Source organism: Sturnus vulgaris, chromosome 8 (assembly GCF_052056855.1).
Source record: "Sturnus vulgaris isolate bStuVul1 chromosome 8, bStuVul1.hap1, whole genome shotgun sequence".
Taxonomy (NCBI): Eukaryota; Metazoa; Chordata; class Aves; order Passeriformes; family Sturnidae; genus Sturnus; species Sturnus vulgaris.
This window is the reverse complement of record NC_142250.1, coordinates 32,751,782-32,773,824: the sequence shown is the minus strand read 5'-3', so window position 1 is coordinate 32,773,824 and position 22,043 is coordinate 32,751,782. Positions and strand designations below refer to the sequence as shown.

The following is a 22,043-nucleotide window of genomic DNA, read 5'->3' as shown; positions in this document are numbered from 1 at the left end:
ATGGTGCATTAACCACTCACCATTTTTTATTTCTCTGAGAACAGAAAGGTAGTAAGATGGAAAAGTATGAATAAAAATTTCATTTTAAACAGCCTTTGCTTCTAAGAGGAAGAAAGGATGTCATCTGACTGCAAAAGAACAACTGCACCCACAGTCTGCTTGTGTGCATCCTGGGGAAAGGGAAGTGAGAAATAAATAGAAGTATTTTCCTGTCCTGACCTTGCAAAATTTTCTATTTTATTTTAAACATTTTTGAAAAGGAACAGTGACCAAAGTCATTGAGAAGATGCAAGAACATTAAGACAATCCTTTGAACACACTGAAGCTGACGGAGGCCAATAAGTCTTGTACAGTGCTGATGATAAAATCAGCAATTTTATCATCAGAAGTGTTTGAACATTTCCAACCTAAAGACCAAACCATAGCTCAATCCCAGTATTGCAAAACTAAGAGCTAAAGCTTCTGACTCCATGGTCACAACTATTCAAGAATAAATTTACATAAATTAAAGGGCAGACTGTTCAGGAATTTTTTAATAGGCATAAGCATGCTATGAGTCCAGTTCCTTAAGTGCAAAATTGTATTTCATCTGTGTTGCACAAACGTCAGGTGATCTAATATAACACTGAGATTTTCAACTGAAACATTTCCAGAACAGAGATCAAAACAGGCATTCAAGATTTAGTTTGCAATTGAGCTCCTCTGCTTTGTGTGGTTGTCTCTAGATATGCCTTAAGGCAGTTTGTTAATAAGAAACGATGGGAATTTCTTCTCAGTTACACTGTGGTGTAGACAGCTGGCTGAAGCAGATTCAGAATCAGCAGATTCTTTAAGCATTTTCCTTGGTTAAAGAATTTCTTTTCGGTGGACTTTAAACTAGGTCGTGAGTAGAATTTTCAGCATAATTTTGCAGTTCTAATCTTTTTTATAGGTCCCAAACCAGAAGCAGCAATATTAAAGAACCATTAATAAAAACCATGAATGGGCAAATGGGGAAAAAAGCTGTAGAGCACTTACAGATAAACTAAGGCAGTTGCAGTATTTTTCTCAGAAGTTAAAAAAAAAAATTACATGCTACTGTGTTCAGAATTTAAACTTCAGACTAAGTGTTTAAAGCAGAATTTTACACCCCTGAAAATAGGGGATTGTTCTGAAGCACTTTCATTTCCTGATTGTAATAACCACCCATTGTATACACAGGTGCCACATTCCTTAATCACATTCTAAAACAGATTTTCTTAAGGTATCGTACATAGCACAACTCCTCTTTTTCCAACCAATATTGCTTGCACATAGTTATTGATGAGCTCTACCAGTTTCAGAATAGCAAACATCCAATTATTTAACAATATAAATATTGGTTACTAAAGTTTTAATCATAAGTATAAAATCTCTATGTAAAACCACATGCTACAGCCTATCTGTACAAAGGCCAGGAAAAAAGGTTATTTTTTCTTATAACAAAGTGCTACTGCAGAATTGACTGACTTGTGGACATTTCTGAACAAATACAGATTGGCTCAGAGCATTTCCTTACAGACTCTAAATTCTTCTCAGAAGATTGTAAAGCAGTTAGTTTCAGGCTACTCAGTAAAAAAAAACAAAAAAAAAAACCAAAATCTCACTCTTGAGTTACGGCTGTGCAATCAAACAAGTAGGCAAATTTTAATTTTCTCTAAACTCTTTCCTAGTTTTCACTATGAAAGTTTCCATCTAGATTTACTTTACCCAGAGCACCACCAGACAGTACCTGTTACAGCTCCAGTCACTCAAGAAGCTGCTGCTCTGCCTGGGGCACATTTGAGCATTGTGGTGCATAAGGCTTTGACTCATCTGACTTTCTCTCACGTGGATCAGGAATGAATGGCCAGGTCTCTTCTCAGCTGAGCCCCAACAACTTCTTAAGTGACTCCAGCTGTAAGGCAGCACTTATCCATGACCCCCCCAGGAAGCCCCATTTCAAGCACAGTAATCCTGTATCTTATCCCTCCATCAGAGGCATGGGATGGAGTGAAAGGGGGGAAACCTCTAAGGAAAGAGTCCAAAAGAGGTGCTCAACTCACACTTCAGCTTCAAAATATCCCTTCCTTTTCATACTAAGGCTACCACATTAGATTTTCCCAGACATCCTTTATTCACACCTAGACACTTTCAAGTAGAAAGAGAGAACTGGTCCATTTATTTGGGATTTCCAGGTATCAGGCAGAGCCAGAGCAACATCTGACAGGCTGACAATCCTGGAAGCCCAGAAGGAGCACTCAGAGCTGCATGTTCAGGGTGTCCCTGTGCAGAGATCAGCACATCCCAGCTGTGCTGGGTTCACAGCACATGTGCTGCAGCCATGTGCATGTTCCATGCAGTTCCAGACCCCAGGCAGACAATCAGAGCTGTCCAGCCTCTGGAATGTGCAGGACAAACAGCCACTACACTGATGTCTGCCACAGCCTGGACACTGGCCTGTGCTACTTGTATATCCACTCACCTTGTGTGAAATACAGGAGCCATAGGCACACAGTTAGACTTGGGGGGATAATGACACCAGGAATGTTCCCAGTCAAGCTCCAATATTCTGCATTACATCATGGCAACTAGGACATTGACTCATACCTTTAGTTTTTCATATAAAATACCAGGTATACCTATCTGGATGGCAGAAACAGCTTTTTCAGAATTGGTCCATAACACTGCAGAGCATCAAAATCAGATTTTGAGCATTTGTTCAGCAGCTGCTAAATGAAAAAGGAAGTTTTCTGTGGCTGGTGGAAATCGCTTTTGTTTCAGGGCCTCAGTGTTAAGGGTTGGTTTTTCATTGCCATCAGTAACTTCTGTAAGTGAGGCTAAAGTAGCCAAGATTTCTTTTGTCTTCAGAGAAATGTCCTTAAGAAACAGAAAAACAAGTAACCATGAATATAGTATTAGGTATTAAAAGGTTTTCACATACACTTAAAATAAACAATCAATACAGAACAAAAAAGGAAATAATGATAAATAAGTAGCTCACTTAAAATAAAGACCCCCATTTATTTTGAGGGAAACTTGTAACAGCTCTTCAGCCTGCTCTTGTGCTATATTGAATAAAGGAAGCACAACCACTCCTCTCCTGACCTTACTGAGCTCTGTGACTAAGTCACTCAGTTGTGAAATGTCTAATATTAGATGGGGGAGGGAGTGATAAAATGCCATCATCATAAAAATCAGGCTTCATAGCTAAGAAACCATATTTAGCAGGACCTTTCCAAGGTAATGACAATACTATTGACAAAACATTGAGAAAAATCCATGCCTTGTGGAATAGAACTGGGAAACCAGTCTTAAAATCAATAGAATTTCTGAACGTTCTTCAGCAATGTAGTTACCCAAGAGATAATATAAACTAAGCTATCCTTAAAAACCTGCATGATGAATAAAAATGCAAATTTGTAAAAAGGCAGAAGGTAGAAGAGACTGACTGATTCTCAGTGACACTCTTCCTTCTACTCCCACCTTCTGCCAAGACTTAGCAATAGAATTTAATTAGATTTAAAAATAAAATATTAACCTTAATGACTTGGCTGTCTGATTTATCTGGATCTTCTGCAGATTGAACAATTAGTTGTCCAATTTCTTTGTGAAGTTTTCCCATTGTCATTGCCTCTGTGTAAGAAAAATACGAAACAGCACACATAAAATCATCTTCTTTGTGATATCTAGAAATGCATATGAATAATACACCAAACTGAGGAATGTTTTCATGAACTGTCATTTGAAATCTGTTGGTAAAGGCAATAACCTTGTGTCAACAGCCAGTACCTCTGAAGTGGCCCAAAGCAGTGATAAGGAGCAGCAAGATGATAAGCAACATACAAGGTTTTCTTTCAAATAATGCCCAGTCTTCAAGTATTTAGTACCATGTTTTTTTAAAAGCTTATGTAGTATCTCTTCATTCAGCTGAAAGTCTCTTCCATGTCTAACATGGATGTTATGAAATCTCAACTGTGCATTTGTTGGAACACAAAGCACATCTTTCCACATTCCAACTTTAACCAGTCTTCCAGGGTGGCAATAAAATGAAGACAGAAATTTACATATTGACTTTTCAAAACCTGGATGGAAGAAAGCTCAAGATTGTTTGACTTACAGGAAGGTTGAGCAATTACTGTCAACTGTGGAATAAACTGCCTCTAAATCCAAAATATAAACAACAACCAACCTTTTACTACAGGTGATATTGTAATCTCACTGTCTGCCAAATTCACATACACATCATAGAGGTCTGATCTACTGCTCACTTCAGAGTCTGTAAATCCAGCGATGTAACCTAGAGCACGGAATTGAGCAAGATTAGGATCTTCATGAATAAAAATCACAGTGCTAAAGTCTGTTCTAAGAGTATTTGACACAATATCCCTTAGACCCAGGAGGCTGCTCTCTTGATATTATCAGTCATTCAACAAGTGTTCAGCAGATGCTTCATTTCCAAGGAGCTTAAAAATCGACTTCTAGAACTGCCTTGACCATGGATTAACTGCTAACACTACAGCAATATCACCAAGTTATCAATCTGAAATTTTAAACTCTCTTCCTGCCTCCCTACTAAAATTAGTCATTTGCAACTTTCTCGTTACAAAAATCTCCACTCTGGAGCCTCTTGTCACGAAGTCAGTATTAGACTGGAACAGAGGAATAAACCCAGGAGATTTTCTTATTCATAGCATGTCAGATGAGCAAACTTGGAGCAGTTTTTCTCCATGGAAGATGCTTAGTGAGCTGTAGAAATGTTGAAGATGAGTAGTCTCCTTGCTCATATTCTTATAAATAAGCTTCTTAATGGCCACATGATGTGTCACAGTAACCTCTACATAAAACAAGGGCCTGTTCCTGGATTATGCATTAAGCATTATGCACACACAGCAGTGTGTCACACAGACCAAACTCCTACAGGTAAAGTTTACCCCGTGCTTAGGAGCCTCAGACTTCATTGCCATCAAAAGAGAAGTCTGGGACTTCAGAGTTAGGAATGCAAAATAAACATTCCATTACATTACTAGTGATGTGTAGAACCTGGGAAAAATGTAGCTTATCTAAGTGAGCTGCTTCTCTACAGCAGGAAGACTTTTGATCCCTCCAATCAAAGCATGAAAGAAGTCTCAAGGCTGCTTTGCATCTGTGATTAGGGATAGACTGATGTGGATCCACCCAAAGTCACCAGATTAACTCATTATCTTCTCACATACTTGTTTAGTTGATTTGCTCTTTCCAAAGAAAATAATGTTTAACTTTGATCAATAGCATTAATAGCAAAATAACCTTTTTTTCCCTCCAAAGTTCCCTGGTGCACAGCTTTGCAGCAACAGAAGCTGAAACTGAATTTTCCTGGTATTTTTTATTAATAAATTATCACTACCTGTGCAGGCTTTTAATGCTTCCAGTTCCTCCTCATTTAGATGCACATATGAATGAAGAATTGACCAGTCCTGTCGATGCCACACTAAAGCAGGCAAAGTCCTAGGGAGATTAGGATGCAACTTGAGACACAGTAGATTTTTACTTACACTAACTAAAGCTTCACTAACTAAAGCATGCCATGAAAAAGAACAATTATGACTAGGTCTCATCTGGGGGATATATATATGAATATACACATATATGAACTGTAGAGATTTCTGCTATCAGTGGAAGCAGAGTTTATCATTCATTCCACCATTAAATTTCTCAGAGTTGAGCAACATACAGCTAAACCTTAAGAGGGATTAATTCAGCAGAATTTCTATAAACAGGTTTAAGATAGATTTTTTTTTTCCTTAAAATAGAAGCTTTTTTCTCAATGAAAATTTGTTGGACTTCTGGGGGGGGGGTCGGAAGGAAGGAAGGAATTGGTAAAGTACCTGGTAAATTCCTGGATAGCTTCTATTCTAGGATGGTACACTACAATTCTCTTCTTTAACATCAGTGCAGTATATAAAATAACTGTTTCCATTCCAAATTGAGACACTATATCTAGAAAAGAGGGAAAATTATTTTATAGAAGATCTATAGGCTGATATTATCATGTTTTTGAAGAAGCTTAATAATAACAGCATAGGTAACACTGTCAGCACAGTTTACCTGAAGCATACATGAAAACATGTATGAAAATATGTAAGATTGTATTTTAGGCTGTAAGAAAGCAATCAGAATAGAGACTCTGGCAGAGATTAACCTTTGATGGAGCCAGCAAGGTAAGCCTTCCGAGCATCAAAGTCCTTGCTGAGGAAGGATCCATTTTCTTCACTTTGGCAGATGCCCTTTGTAAGGACTGCAATGTAACTCTCCATCATTTTAACTGGACTTCCATGCTTCAAGTAGATTCTGTGTGAAAAGAAGAGAGTCTGGTATTTTAACTGCAATCACTGCACCTATATATATACACATATATGTATAAAAAAAAAAAATCAGTAGCCCAAGTAGCAATATTGCTGGCAATAATTCTTATTCTGGACACTTGGCTGAGGTTTTAAAGACTAAACTAGAAGTCTTCCAACAAACATATCTGTCTTTCAGAATTTAAAATAACCCCGTATTTTTATTTCAGCTTTCTATGTTATGAATGAATCAGCATGAACTGAGATAGAAACACACCCCAAAGGTGTAGGCAGGTGTCCAGACAAAGAATTCTTTGCAGACTTGGAAGGTGTCTGCTTAATGAAAAAGCAACTACCACAGTAATTCCTGTTATTACATGCAGACTATGACTGGGTAGCTTTTAATTTTTTATCCAACTATCTTTTCCCATTCTTCTTTGCTAAATGATGAAAGAAAAATATAAACATGTCCTTGATACTCATTAAAGCCCCAAAATGACTCAGAAGCAGCACACACTGAGAGAACCCGTGCACTGTCAGCTGTGTTTCAGGAAGCAGAGAGACACTGTAACCTATTTTACAGGTTAAGATATTTCAGGAATAGCACTGAAGCTGTCAACTACACATTTTCCATGCTAGCTATTGCACAAAGCCACATCACATTTGAAGCTCAATTATTATCATGCTTAGAAGAATCTATTCTAGATTTGAAAGGAAGTATTAGCTGGTAAGTCAGCAGAAATGTGATCCACAGTGAATCTAAGTATTTAATGTATCACCAAAAATGAACAAATCTCAGTTTTTCAGTGCCCTGCAGAATTGGTAAGCCTGAAGGCATTCCCAAGTCTGCATTATATATAGTAAGTCCCAAGAGCACAATAACCTCACAATTGCATCCAATTAACTGCAAAATCCCAGGGAATACTCTTGGTATCAAGAATTGGACCAAACTAATTTGGAAACTGAAGGAAAAGCAAAATAAAAAGCAGGGAGTATGAGAATGGGGACATGAAGGGAAGTGAGTAAACAGGACAAGGAAAAGAGGTTTTCTGGTTGGAAGAGGGCTCTCACTTCCCTACAGGAAAAGCAAAACATCCCAGGGTGCTGTGCTTAGCTCAGGGGAGCTGCAAGCAGCATTTATACAAAGATGTTGTGGAGGGATACAAGTCATTCAACATACACATGGTGACCTTTAAGTCCAGCACTGACATCTTCCCAAACATTTACACTTTCTAAAAATATATTCTCAGAGAAAACGAGTGTGAGGGTGGTGGTGGTGTGTGTCTGGAGAAGACACACATTAAAACCCAATGAATATCTGACATTCACACAACACTTTATATAACAAGCTCAAATCAAGAATTTTTATCATCAGATTTCGTTTGTAGGACTGAGTTTCCAGCAATTTGTCTGAACAAATGCAACACAATGAATCCAATCTTTTGCTTTGGCAAGATCTAAGCATCCACACAGCAGTACCTCAGGCCAGCTTTTATACAGACCTACAGAGGATCCTGGTGAAGGCTGCATATTTCTCTGGGTTGAAGTCTTTGGCCGTCAGGACAATGGAGAAATGGGTCACCTGCACATGACACAGGCACAGAAACACACAGAGCTCAGTTAATGACCCCACATGTACAGTCTTGGTCACTTCACTGCCAAGGCTCCAAGTTCCTAACTGCAGGAATGGCCTGGACAGAGGATTTCTGATGTGACTCAGCTCTAGAACAGACTATCTTTTACTTAACCTACACACAAGAGTTGTTTTTCTTCTTATCTCATGAGGTTATTAAAAAACAGAAAGGCATTCTTCGTCTCCATAGCAGGGAGGAAACTTCCAGAATTTATTGCCAAAGGAGGTGGCAGAAGCAGACAGCAGCAACATATTTAGAAAGAGACTGGAAAAAATACACAGATAGCAGGCCCACAAACAGAACTACTCTAACTTCCTCAATCAAACGATTGTGGGCTGGGACAGAAAGTCTGCATCAATGACCAGGCTCATGTGCCCTCCAGAAATAGCATCTCCCACTGCAGCTATTGAAGACAGCACTGTGACATTTAATTTTATTTTACATCATAAGAAATATAAACTTGGAGTGAGGAAAGGCAAGCAATTCTGCTGTGGGCACACAAAAGAACCACATTTCTAGTTAACAACATAGCATGAAACATGAAAATCGAACAGACTTAACCAACAGTTTAATGATTTTCATACCAGGGAACAGATAGAAGATACAACAATATTTGCTGTCTTCCAGTAATCAGTGGAGTGGAAAAGAAAGTACCTACATAACTCGATCCTTTGGGAAAAAAAGGCAGCAAGTTCTACAGGAACAAGATTCTGGACACTATGAAACAAACTTCGTAGAGGGAAAAATTGCTGAACTTGAAGTGCAAGTTGACTAGAAACAGCAGCATGAAATATATTAACAATAGCATTTATATATTAACACAAAGAATTGGGTAATGAATATTACAATCATTCTGCAATTTCAAGACTTAGTGACAAATGAAATGTAGACTGGCTGGACACACCTGAGCAGAGCTGCATCTGTGAGCACACAACACCTTGAATCCCTTCTCTTCCTCACCTTTCTCTCCATAGGAAAGAACTGCTTAACCCACAGAGGAAGCTCTGGAGAAGCCCTCTCTTCATTCTAAGGAAAAACCCCACCAAGTCATACCTTTTTCAAGGCTGGAGAATCTTGAACTTCTACCGTTGTGATGTAGAACCAAGACCTTTTATACTGGCCAAATACAAACGTATGAAGCAATTTGTTTTCATCCGTAAGGCAGCATTTTCGCAGCAACAGAGTCCTCAGTTCAGCTGTTACGGACGGATAACACCAAACCCACAAAGCATCTCCGTTGGTGTCTTTTTCTATGGTGGAAAGATGTTCACTGTGAGAATGCCAAACAGCAGCAAGGAAGTAAATTGATGGGTTAATCAGGTTTGTTTCCTGGAATCAGATTAAAATTCCACCTTATCCTGACCCTAGACATCCAGTTCTGCCACTATGGTTTAAGCCTTAAGGCAGGAATTCTGATATGGGTTTTATTTTTAAAATATTAATAAATTCCCATTCTTGACCTGCTTCACGAGGTCAGAGAAGGACCAAGTTTGAACGCACATTCAACATGAGCACGGTATTGAGGAACACGCACCCGGAGCAGCTCATTTATGATTTTCCCTATTGCTGATTTCGCAACACAAACCTCGGGAGCCGCGAATTTCAGACACTTCGGCCGAGTTGTGCACGGCTTAGCTCTGCAACAGGCAGAGCCGGCTCCACCCGGGCCCGCGGCCTCAGCGTGGCGGGGCCCCGGTACCGCCCCCGGCCCGGCCCGGTTCCCCCGGCCCTCACCAATCAGTCCCACGGCCCGCAGGAGCTGCGCCTCCGGCTCTGCCATCTTCGCTCCGCCGCCTTCCGCCCGCCGGGGCCCGCCCGGCCCTCACGGCTCCGCTCCGCCCGCCGGGGCCCGCCCGGCCCTCACGGCCTCGCTCCGCCCGCCCGGCCGGGCCCGCCTCCCTTCCCCGCCATTTACTGAGAGCTCCCCGCGCTTCCTCCTCTGCCACCCGCCCGCCTGTTCTCCGGCAGCAACGGGGAAAAGGGGTCTGGGAAAAATGTGTCTTTTTTTGTTGTGTGCGTCACAGAATCCTAGGGTGGTTCTGGTGGGAAGGACGGTGGAGCTCAGCCGGTGCCACTGCTGTGCTCAAACAGGTCCCAGAGCACGGCACTAGGAGCGTGTCCAGACGGCTTTTGGACATCTCCAGTGAGGGACTCCAGACCCTCCCTGAGCAGTGTCCCAGAGCCTTATCACTGCACAATACAGAAGTTCTTCCTCATATTCAGGTGGAATTCCGTGTGTTTCTGTCTGTTGCCTCTTGCGCTATTGCTGGACATCACCGAGCAGAGTCTGATCCATCCTCTGACACCTCCCTTCAGATTGTGACAGACGTGGATGAGATCCCTGCTCAGTTGTCTCTTCTCCAGGCTGAACAGGCCCAGCTTCCTCAGCCTTTCCCCAAGAGAGCAGCTCCAGTACCATTATCATCTCCACAGCCCTCTCTAAGTCATGGGGCACAGTTCATGTGAAATGTTACACAAAAGGAGGGTGGCCCTGCTGGCAACCACTTCCTATCCCAGCCAGGAGCGGTACCCTAAGTAACTCAAAACACAGACATCCCTGTTTCTATACAGCATGGATCAAAGCTGGCTTGTGCCCAAGTGGGGACTGAGTGGTGTGAGGAACAGTCATGGAAGCGGAACAACTATTCCTGAGTAACTCCATGCATCAGCAAGTTTATTGAGAATGTAAAGATCTCATTTGCAAGTTTAGATGAACAGTGGCACCTGAGCATTGGACTCCTTCATTTTAAGGGTCTTTTCCAATTTAAGTGATTCTAGGAATATCATGACACTGATTAGGAGAGAAAAAACTTCTGAAATAACTGGGATAACTAGAAGAGCGTCAGAAGCTGCTAAAAAAACATGTCAAGTTCTGGGAGAGTTCCAGCCTGGCTAGGCAACACACTAAAGGGCAGCCTGCCATATGATTTTCATGAAGTCATGAAGCACACACATTAAATATACTCAACTACCAGGTAGGAATAGATATGACCAGACAGACGATAAAAACTGCTCCTGATACAAAATCGTCTTGATCCCAGCCTGGAAGGCTTTCAGGAGCTTCAGAGATCCAAAAACATGGAGTGGGCTGCCCAATAGCAAATCCAGCGATAAGTACCAGGCAGGACTCCTGCAGTCCCCATGAGAAGGCTGCAAGGACAGTCACTGGCTCTGGCCACCCTGACCTCAGGCAGTCACCCGACAGACTTTTAAATTAACTTTATGAACACAAAAAATTATAGTGCTTTTGTTCAGCACTATAAATACCTTAGTGATGACTGTACTTAATGCAGACTATACTGAAATACAGATCTGTCACAGTTTAGGGATAGATTTCCCCAATTTAGTGTTCCCACTGAAGCACCCCAGACCACGCACCACTCGCTCACGTCCCCCTTCACCTCCCCCTGCGATAGGATGGAGAATTAGAGGTATAAAAAGGTAAAGATCACGGGTTGGGCTAAGAACAATTTACTAGAAGCATCAATGAGATAAGAAAACGAACAGTAAGAACAATACTAACAATAGAGTGTGCGAGACAGGCGACTCACCCAGCGCCACCCGAGCGTCCCCTTCCCCGCAAAATTCCCCCGTGCTCCCCGGTTTAAGGTTCATTCGGACAAAGGGATTTGTGGGGCTCGCCCCGCCAACGCCTCCCTGTCCCGATCCGCCTCACGGCCCCGATCTCTCCACGACCCCATCTCACGATCCCTTCAGGATCCCGGTCCCAATCCCCCTCCCGCTTCTTCCGCGATTCCCCCACGATCCGGTCCCGGTCCCGGTCCTGGTCCTGATTCCAACGCCCCGTCGATCCGGTCCTGATCCCAATCCCAATGCCCTGTCAATCCGGTGCCGATCCCAATCCCGGTCCCAATGCCCCATCGATCCGGTCCCGGTCCCGCCTGGTGGTTCGCGCGCGCCCGTGCGGCGTTTCCGGTTCCGCCGCTGCCGTCCGTGCGCGCGCGGGCCCCTTTCCCTCCCCTTCCCCTGCCGCTCCCTCCCTTTCCGGCCGCGCGTGCCGCCTGGCTGGAGCGAGGAGCCGCCGCCGCCCCGTGAGGAGTCGCCGCCGCCGCCATCATGCCGGTGTACTTCCAGCGGCCCGAGAACGCCCTGAAGCGGGCGAACGGTCAGTGCGGGCCGCGCTCACACACACACAGTGCCGGGTCGCCTCCCGCGCCGCTCTCCGGCTCCCGGCCGCGCCCGCCCCGGGACCCCCCCCGGCCGGACCCGCCCGAGAGAGCCCACCCGGAATCCGCCGGCGCTGGGCGGAGGCCGCCCGGCAGCGCCGGCCCGGGAGGGAGCGGGCGGCGCGGCGGCGGCGCGGGGAAAAGGCCAGGCCGAGCCGGCGCGGCCGCGCCGCATGGCGGAGGGGAGGGAGGGAGGCCCGGCGAGCGCGGGGAGCGGGCCCCGCCTTCCGCTCCCCTGGGCCCCACGGCCGCCTCCGGGCGAAGGGGGAGCCGCGGCCCGCACGGCCTCATCCCGCGGGCCGGGGTGGCCGGGGCTGGGCATGAGCGGGCCGGACCGCGCTGCCCTGCCGGGGTGATCTCAAAGCCCAGGCTGATCCCGGGCCCTTCTGTCCCTTCTGGGCATCGTGTGTTGTGTCCCGTCCTTCACATGACTCCGGTGAGAACGCAAATGGTAAAACTCCCTCAGTGCTGCACAGGCTGATAACACTGGTTTGCCCCTGGAAGACCAGCCAAGGGAGACAATTCAGCGTTGTGGCCGTCGCTTGCTGACTGCCACATAAAAGCTGGACTGGTTATATTTATCGGCTGGCTCATTTCGGGCCAAACATATGGCTTTGACGCTTCTGTTTTTTATAGTATCCTATTTTAAGCCCTTAACAAGACCATTTAGACCCTTCATTGTCACAGGGCTGATCGCAAGATGACACTTAAAGGCATCCACAACTTACAGATGATATATGGGTCTTGAAATGACAGCAGAAAAGCCTGTGTGGTCTGGGGACTGTGCATTATTCAAGTACTTAGTATATTAACAAGAAAATGTGGGAATACTGCACGTCCTCAAGCTTTTTATTAAAAAATTCATTGTAAAAATCTTTCCCACAAAGATAAAAAGATGAAAGATAAAATCAGCTTCAGTCAGCTTTCAAGGATGAAGATGTGTTGTAGCAGTCCTTTCACTGAAAAAGATGCACGTACCATAATATATAAACTTTATTTATACTTGCAAATTCTTGGGTAGAGTAAGTGGTACTTGGTGCGCAAGTGACATTTCTGGAATATTGGCTTTAAACCGCTCACTATTGCTATTGATGCTTTCCTGGTACTTAAGTTCACGTTTCTTGCACTGCTGCAAGTCTGCTAAATTGTGTTGAAGTGAAGGAGTCGAGCTGAACTGAAGGGTGGGAATGGAAGGGGGTGTTCTCCAGACAGATGCTGGCAATCCTAAATTTCAGTGGACTGAATGGAAAACATGACAAGCAGTCTCAAGTGTTACAAACTGCAGGGTCTCAAGCTTACCACAGCCAAGCATAATAAAGGGTGGAAAGTTGCACCTAAGGCAGATTGTGTGTTGCAGGAAGCAGTTTAATGTTAAACTGACATTTGAAATGGGGACATTAAGTGCAGTTTCCAGTGTTTCAGTGTGTGTTTTATATGTAAGGCTCAAGTGAGCATTAGGAGCACTTCGTGTTCTCAGTGACTTCAACATACAGAGGTGATGTTCAGAAATATGAAGAGCATGAAAGATTTTAAGTATATACAGATAAGTAAGAAATTAGAAGTTTTTATAATTGATAAATGTAGGTCAAGGCCAACCCTCAGCTATTGTTAATGTTTGGCATTGCTTTGTACTCAGGGATGTAATGCAACTTAAAGGGGTGTTTTATTGTTGCAGATACTAAGCTTGCTCGCTATTATAGATACTGTAAAGCACATGACATCTTTGTCACCTCTTGTAATGACATGTTTTCTCAGATTGAAAACTGAGTTTTAATTCAGGATTTTGGGTTAGCAGTAGGTGAATTGTTTATGTGTATCAGCTGGTTCTTGACCACTCAGCTTTAGTTGCTACTCTGGATACCTGTTAGCATTTTAAGTAGTATAAAAGAACAAAGCTAGTAGAAGGTAACTCTTAGGGCTACTTGTGGACTCAGCTTTACAGTTTGTTTGTTACAGATCTGAGTTTCCATAACTTAGAGTTCCTACTACAAAGCATGGTGTTGTGTGCTGTATTTGATTCTTCAGGTTCATTTTGTGCTTTTACTGAAGTCTCTCTTAAATTAACCTTAATTATTTGGCTTACTTGTAAGAACCTGCTTGGCCAGAGTTAATTAAAAGTTTCAAAGCAACATAAATTAATTTTGTGCTTTGTCCAGTTGGTTATCGGCCACTGAGACCTGTGGTTGGAGTGTGCTGGCATTGTTGCAGGATTAAACTTGTCTTTCAAGTTTATTTTCGTAAATGAAGCATAGAACTGAACAGTAATTGTCTCAAAAGCAGCTCTGAGATAGAATAGCAATGTATATTATGGGATGGAGGGTAGGTAGCTTTATTAAAATTCGCTTGATGAGTAAAATACTGCTGAATACTGCCTCACCGTAACTTTGATTATCTTCAGTTATATCACAGTGCTTTCTCTAGAAAGGAGCTTGCTCATCTTCTGCCAGCTCATTATTTACATATACTGAGCCCTGAATATGAGCTATTGTGGTCCTTAAATTAAAACAACTCTGTTGCTTTCAACCTAAGCCATTTGCCATGTTTAACTTCAAATCTGAGATTCCAAAACTTGGAAGCTCTGATGTCTAAGCCCCTGGAGCAGGCCCCTACTTTAATAGTTTCTGCCATTATTTCGGAATGGAGTGCTTTCCAAAGTGCTTCATGGGTAGTACTGACTCCACCCCTCAGCCTTTAAGAATAGGCACATTTCCCACTAGCTGTACTTGACCTCTCTTATCTTTTAAACCTGTTTGCTTCCCATTCTGTGTGTTCATGTCTCCTGCTCTTCTGCAGTGCAGGGTACATTTAAGAGCAGGGTCTGTGTATATGTGGGTCACTTCCTCAGTGTTTCCACGGGGTAGTTTGATGTGTTTTGTGTGAGGCAGAATATGTGGGATATCAGAGGTGGGAGTTGCTGTGATACTGAGAGCTCCTGTTAATAACAGCAGCTGCTTAGGGATGAATAAATGGGGCACTGGTTTCAGCAGCAAGGCTGATTTAAAAAGTGTCTGAACCTTCAACTGAACTGCAGCAACTTTTGATGTAACTTCTGTAAACTGATGTGCTAAACCACTCCGGAGTTAAAAACAACAAATGAGCGAGTTTGCTGAGTGAAGTTTTTTTCCTTCCTCACTCCCTCACCTGAGAGCAGGACTTTCTCTTGCAGTCACATTTGTGGTATGTGTTGCACCCTGTTAAATGTCCTTGGTAGGTGCTGTACTCACAGGCCTCCTGGTGGATATTCCTTGTCCTTGATGAAACCAGGATGGGTAAAACTGGATGTGTGCATTCATACACATTGATGTATATGAAGTGCTCAGTCATGCGTGGATGGATGGAGAGATGTCTCTGCTATCCTGAAATTCCCATGTAAATTGACTGGTCAGCGTTTGTTTTCCAGTTATGTCATTGAACGACTGGCACTGAGTTGCCAACGTTTTTGATCTGGCCAACTAAATCAAACCATCAATGCACTCTGAGTAGAGTTGAATAAATTCTGAATATTTCCTGTGTTAAGCATAAAACATGCACCTTCTGGTGTCCAGGTCTTTTGCTAACTGAGATTTTTCTTTCAGAATTTCTTGAGGTTGGCAAAAAGCAGCCTGCCCTTGATGTTCTCTATGATGTTATGAAAAGTAAGAAACACCGAACATGGCAGAAAATCCACGAGCCAATTATGCTGAAGTACCTGGAGCTCTGCGTGGATCTGCGCAAGAGTCACCTGGCAAAAGAAGGATTGTACCAGTACAAGAATATTTGCCAGCAGGTATGGCTTTTGAATTTTTTATTGTACTTATTTCTAGCAAGCGTGGTATCTGTTAGCTGATAAAATCTCAAGGTAACTAAGTTGTCCTGAATTGGGATTAATCCTTCCTTTAGATATTCTTGGCTTTGTAGCAGTTACATTTTAAAAGATTTGTTGCCTATTGTGGGTGGAAACATCTTCTCATTTTTTTTGCCTTTGGTGTAGGTTAACATCAAATCTTTGGAGGATGTTGTTCGAGCCTATTTAAAATTAGCTGAAGAAAAAACAGAAGCAGCTAAGGAAGAATCCCAGCAGATGGTGCTGGACATAGAAGACTTGGATAACATTCAGACTCCAGAAAGGTGTGCCTGTCTTTAAAATGTAGCAATGCACAGAAAGTATCCTTCTTTTCATTTACAAAGCTGAGACATAAATGTGAAAGACTTGATTGAATACTAGTGGTGTTCTAGAGGTTTTAAAGGGATAAAAACAAGAATTTTACATTGAATGAAATCCCAAGTCTGAGTAAAGAAGCATAAAGGAAGCAAGCTGTAAAGAATAGAAAATCTAGGTGCAGTGGGAGTAGTTCTGGGAGTTGGATCATCACTTTACTGTGTCTGCTCAGATCTGCATCTGTAGTGGTATTGGAGAGTTTATTATGGTAAACTGCTCATTACTGGTTGATGTAGAAATGCTGTTAATTATATCAGACTAATGTAATTCCTGTATGTGATAGTCTCCATTTCTTCTGACCACACTGTGCATGTACAAACAAAAGGAAATGTTACTTTATACTTTCTTAGTTAAGTGATGAGATAATAGAATAAAGGGCATGACAAGTACATTCAAGAGAGAATAAAATGGGCAATGAGAATGTAGAATGGTGATAGAAATGATAAAAAATTGGAAGAAATTACTGAATATTTGTCTTGTGTAGGAATAGAGTTGTAGTAGTCAAATAATACTCATAAAGACCTGGAGTAGAAGGCTCCATATTTATATGTTAACAGCAAAACTCTTTAGTAGAAGTTGCTTGCAAAAAGGAAAAGGTGACAGATGTGTCTTCAATCGGGGGGAGTGCCATTCATGTTATTTCTAGTGCCTGAAATTGTTACAGAGGAATCCACTAATAGTTAAACAGTGAAGATTGACTGACCTCTCTTTTCCTTGTTCTCCTTTCTATAACAGAGGATGAGAGAATATATCTTTTCAATCACACTTGTCGTCTAAACAAGCACAGTTTCCTTAGTGTTTTTTAGGTCCTATTTTCTGACTTCTCAAGCATTTTTTGCTGGATTCACCTCTTGATCTGTTAGAGAAAGCACTGGTGACGTGTTTAATAGTGTATGTAGTACACAAAGATGCAAGCTAGAACTGGAAATGGTGTAGTAGAAAAAGAGTTACAAGAATTGAGACTTTGTATTAAAAACAGCTCAAAAAGAATTTTAGAAATTGAAGCTTAGTGAAGATTGTTTTCTGTGAGTTTAACGTGTTGAGTGAATTGTTCAGCAGAAAGGGATCATGTGGGACATAGCACTGAATTGGTCTCAGTGTCTTGGGAATGCTTTCCCCTGTCTTATATTCCTGTGATGAGGGAATAAAGTTCTAAATGCAAGATTATCAGATCTCATTTCTGACGTATTTAAGCATCTTCTTCATGTCAGAATTTGTAAAGGATTTGAAATGTTGATGTGAGCATTCTGGTTTCTGATGTGTGTGGATCATAACATAAGCGTTTGTGTCACATGTCTGCATGAAGTGAGCTCTGGCACCAGTGGTGCTGGTGACTAAAAGGGAAGTGTCAGCAAGTACTAAAGTGTCTGCATTGACACTGATACTTGACTCTAGCAGAGGTACAAGACACAGCTCCCTGCTGGGAAAGGGAAGGGGAAAATCCTGGAGTTAGTTTCCTTTGAAGGATACAAGTTTCTGATGTCTTACCTCTGGAGCTTGTAGTCAGTCATATATGCAGAGGCCAAAGTTTGAAACTTAAAAGTTTCAAATAAACTACATCCTTTAAAGGAAAAGGGAGCAGTCTGAGGGACCAGTTTGAATATAAGCAACAGACCATTCAGCAGCAATTAGCTGTTCAGATTTGTCCAGTCTCATCTTAAAACCTGGTAAGAAAAATTGATGAGAATTGTAGGGAATAAACCACTTCTCTTTTTTCTCTTTCCTTACCCTGCTGCTCTGACTGAAGTGTTCTTTTGAGCGCTGTAAGTGGAGAAGACACTCAGGATCGTACTGACCGCCTGCTTTTGACACCCTGGGTTAAATTTCTGTGGGAATCCTATAGACAGTGTTTGGATCTTCTCCGAAATAATTCTCGAGTAGAACGCCTGTACCATGACATTGCACAGCAAGGTAGGTGTAAAAGATGGAAACTTGAACTATAATGATGTGATGTCCTCCCCTCTTTAGGGGAGGGGAACATCCAAGATTTGTAGATGCTTATGGTAAAAAGGAACAACAAGAATCAGAGAGTCCTCAAAAGCTTACAAAGTTTTAGTAGTAAATGACATGAAAATTGGTATGTTAGTCCCTGACCTCCCAGTATAAGCACATGGTAGTGAGTTTTGGATAAAGGGATAGGGTGGAAGAAGAGAGGGTTGAATTAAAGAGAGGATTAGAGAGAAATAATGGGAGGGAAAAAGAGAGAAATCACCAGTCCTCACTCCAGTGTTGATTCAGCTGATCAGTGTTCAAGGTACTGGGGTGTACACACACCTGGACTTCACGTTTTTATAGATAAATTTCTCACTTGTTAGGCAAATCAGTTCTCATGCTCAGTCTGTTCTTCTGGACCTTTCTAGAAATGGGGTGGAGGACTTCCAGGGTTTTGGGTGGTCTTGATCCCCCTCTACAGTCCATCCCCTCTTCCTGGCCTCTTTCCTGCACTTATGTTGTGCTGTATTGTGCTTATCTCCAGAAGCCAGAACAAGGACTGGTTTTTGAGAACTATGGGATTAATGACAGAGTTTTTGTCTGTGTCATTTTCCAGTCATTTGGAAGCTTCGTTTGACTTTACCATAATTAGATGACTTGAGAATTTTTTCCCCACGTTTTACAAAGCCAAAACCCGAATTCATGACATTCGCAGGATTCTGTGTGCTCTTCGTTCAAACTAAAAGCTGAAATCACTGCATAAATTAGAACATTTTTAAAGAGACTTAAAGTATTCCCTTTGCTCTTTAAGCTTTATTATATAGAAACATCTTTGTCTTCTGAGGTCAAGATGAAAATGCTCTGCATTGTCACTTATGTGTGACAGATTGTACCATGTTTGAGATGTCTTTTGACTGCAAATGAAAATTCTTTAAGTGTACTGATTTACATATTCGAATCCCATTTAGAACTACCACGAAGTGACCATTAGTGAACATTTTAAATTTACATTATTCCTTTTTGCAGCTTTCAAGTTCTGCCTGCAGTACACGCGGAAAGCGGAGTTCCGCAAGCTCTGCGATAACCTGCGGATGCACCTGGGGCAGATCCAGCGGCACCACAACCAAAGCACAGCCATCAACCTCAACAACCCCGACAGCCAGTCCATGCACCTGGAGACCAGGCTGGTGCAGCTGGACAGTGCTATCAGCATGGAGCTGTGGCAGGTATGCAGCAGGGCTGCCCATCACGCTTGCTATGCAGCCTTTCCAGGACCTGTTCATGTCTCATGGTACATGCAGCAAGGTGAAGAAAGGATAAGAGTTAAAGAATAAAGTTTTAATATCGAGACTATTGAATGCTTAAGCTGGTGTTCCTGCACAGTGTTTCAAACCAAGCTTTGCTGGTAGAACTTTTGGAGATTTTTTGTTTGGCTTTTTTCTTTTCCTGCCTTTGTTTGTAGTTTGAAAATCTGAATGAAACAAGTTTTTAACAATACCAAATTCTAAGCAGATGGTTAATGTAGTATAAATAATAATTTATTAGGAAAGAAGTATTTCATTGCATGTAGCTGACAAAACTGAAGATCACAGCTTTCAGTAGTGTTAAATGTTTTATAGTCTTACAACCTTTAATACCTTTATATCTTTCCTTTTTTTGAGATGTTGCAAAAACTTCCTAACAGTAGTGTATTTGGTTGTTTTGGGTTTTTTTAGGAAGCTTTCAAAGCAGTGGAAGATATTCATGGACTATTTGCACTGTCTAAGAAGCCACCCAAACCGCAGCTGATGGCAAATTACTATCACAAAGTTTCAACTGTCTTCTGGAAATCAGGAAATGCTCTTTTTCACGCATCCACCCTTCACCGCCTTTATCACTTATCAAGAGAAATGCGAAAGAATCTCACACAAGAGGAGATGCAGAGGTGGGGAAAGATACTTGCTGTGATCTTAGAATCTGTTTTTGACCCCTTCGGTTCAAAAATAAACTAAATTGTACCCCAAAGGAAGCAGATGACATGTATGACTATGAGCAGCTCTGTCTAAATTGGCCAATACAAATTGCCTCAAAAGAAATCTAGAGCAAGGAAGATGTTTTACAAATCTGCAGTGTAAGTATTGTGAACATTAACATCACCTTAGTTAAGCTTCCTCCTCTTTACTGACTGAGAAAATATGAGAGTCAATAAATATCTGGGGGTTTGTTTTCTTTTTCTCTTCTGAGTGGTGGTATTTTCTTCACAAGATTTCGTGGTTTCCTCTCATGGTGTAGTTGATGTCTCCTCTGTTATTGCTGTTTTTTTTCACACAGTTTTGCATCGTGGATGCAAACTTGTTCCTCTCTTGAACTGGCACATAGATGTACAGGAATGAGTAAGTGTTCTCTAGCAGTTCATCTCTTGCACTTCTGCTTTGTCACCAGGATGTCCACTCGAGTCCTTTTGGCCACCCTGTCCATTCCAATAACTCCAGAGAGAACTGATATTGCTCGTCTCCTGGATATGGATGGAATCATCGTGGAGAAGCAGCGGCGCCTGGCCACCCTGCTGGGGCTGCAGGCCCCCCCTACACGGGCCAGCCTCATCAATGACATGGTAGGTGCTGGGGTGCAGGTGAGCAGCTTCCTAAGCCTGAGTCCTGCTCCTTCCAGAGCACTGTGCTTAGCTGTGGGACAGCCATTTTAAAGCTAAAACAGCTGTGTGGTTAATTGGGACTTAATTGCAGATTCACAAGGGCTGTTTGGAAATGGCAGTGTAATGAATGCTTGTGTGCAATTCAATGTAGTCTTTTATGTCACCCAAGCAATAAATATTGATTTGAAACACTGAGGGGGTCTAAAACATGTTGTGATCTAGAACTTTGGGGGGTTTTTTTTCTGACTATGAAGTATGTAATTAACTGAACCAAGTGCTTATTTTTCTGTTTTAAATGTATTTTGGATAAGCACAGGCCAGATGTCAAATGTTGGACCATATGGATCTAAGTGATTATGAAAACTTCCGTGGCTTTAATTTGAAAGGATGTTAGATTTAGCTACCCTCAGACCTTCCCAAATGCTTGTAAACAAATAAGACATTAAATAATGGGTGTTTTTGCAGTCATTTGCACTCATATCTAAAATTCAGGTTCAAAGCTCATTTTACAATTTGAATTAATTTTTCTTGCACCACCTCTCCAATCTGCCTCAAACCCACAATTTAAGGCTTCAGAAATTTAATCATGAGCGGAGCTGTGTGGTTTTAGTTTGGATGTGGGCCTGTGTTTGCATAGTAGGCTTGTGTCTTAGTAATGGCTGAGTATGGTACTCTAGTCTGTTTAACTTGTTTGTTTTTTGTCTACTTTTCCATTTTTAGCTATATTTAAGTGATGTTGTGTAGAATTACTGTCACTGCATTTAAGAATGTAATGAAAAATACATAGTCTTCTGTAGTAAAAACGACATGTGTTGCCTGTTTCACTTGTTGAATATGAAATTCCTAAAGCATTGACTATTGGTTAATCCTGTATTTATGTTGAGATCTTTGGATTTTTTTTTGTTGACTGTAGGTCAGGTTCAATGTAGTGCAATATGTTGTCCCAGAAGTGAAAGAACTTTACAATTGGCTTGAAGTAGACTTTCACCCGCTCAAGTTGAGTGCCCGTGTCAGCAAGGTAAGTTTTTTGTAGCTCTATGTGTGTAGTAGTTGGTCTTGACTAATGTCTGTTATTTCAATATTGATTTGTGGTAAATATCAACTAGCTTTTTCTCTTGCCAGATTTTTCAGTAGTAGCCT

General features: G+C 42.0%; 2 protein-coding genes across 2 annotated transcripts in view; one reads left to right on the top strand and one right to left on the bottom strand.

Moving 5' to 3' along the window:
- Window positions 1–215: 215 nt before the first annotated feature.
- DENND10 (DENN domain containing 10) lies at window positions 216–9,792 on the bottom strand. Its single transcript, XM_014886817.2, has 9 exons — window positions 9,689–9,792; window positions 9,008–9,204; window positions 7,823–7,902; window positions 6,179–6,327; window positions 5,865–5,976; window positions 5,384–5,484; window positions 4,190–4,297; window positions 3,539–3,633; window positions 216–2,877 (listed from the first exon to the last, which is right to left on the bottom strand). Exons 1-9 carry the CDS (start codon window positions 9,732–9,734, stop codon window positions 2,701–2,703), a joined length of 1,065 nt encoding a protein of 354 aa, XP_014742303.1. The 5' UTR covers window positions 9,735–9,792; the 3' UTR covers window positions 216–2,700.
- A 2,139-nt stretch (window positions 9,793–11,931) lies between these two features.
- The window catches only part of EIF3A (eukaryotic translation initiation factor 3 subunit A), a 28,870-nt gene continuing 18,758 nt past the window's right edge, over window positions 11,932–22,043 (top strand). Inside the window, exons 1-8 of the mRNA XM_014886806.2 lie at window positions 11,932–12,080; window positions 15,717–15,907; window positions 16,112–16,248; window positions 18,087–18,250; window positions 19,298–19,497; window positions 19,987–20,195; window positions 20,693–20,864; window positions 21,817–21,921. Coding sequence (XP_014742292.2) covers window positions 12,032–12,080; window positions 15,717–15,907; window positions 16,112–16,248; window positions 18,087–18,250; window positions 19,298–19,497; window positions 19,987–20,195; window positions 20,693–20,864; window positions 21,817–21,921 — 1,227 coding nt within the window. The 5' untranslated portion in view covers window positions 11,932–12,031. The remainder of the gene's footprint in view (window positions 12,081–15,716; window positions 15,908–16,111; window positions 16,249–18,086; window positions 18,251–19,297; window positions 19,498–19,986; window positions 20,196–20,692; window positions 20,865–21,816; window positions 21,922–22,043) is intronic.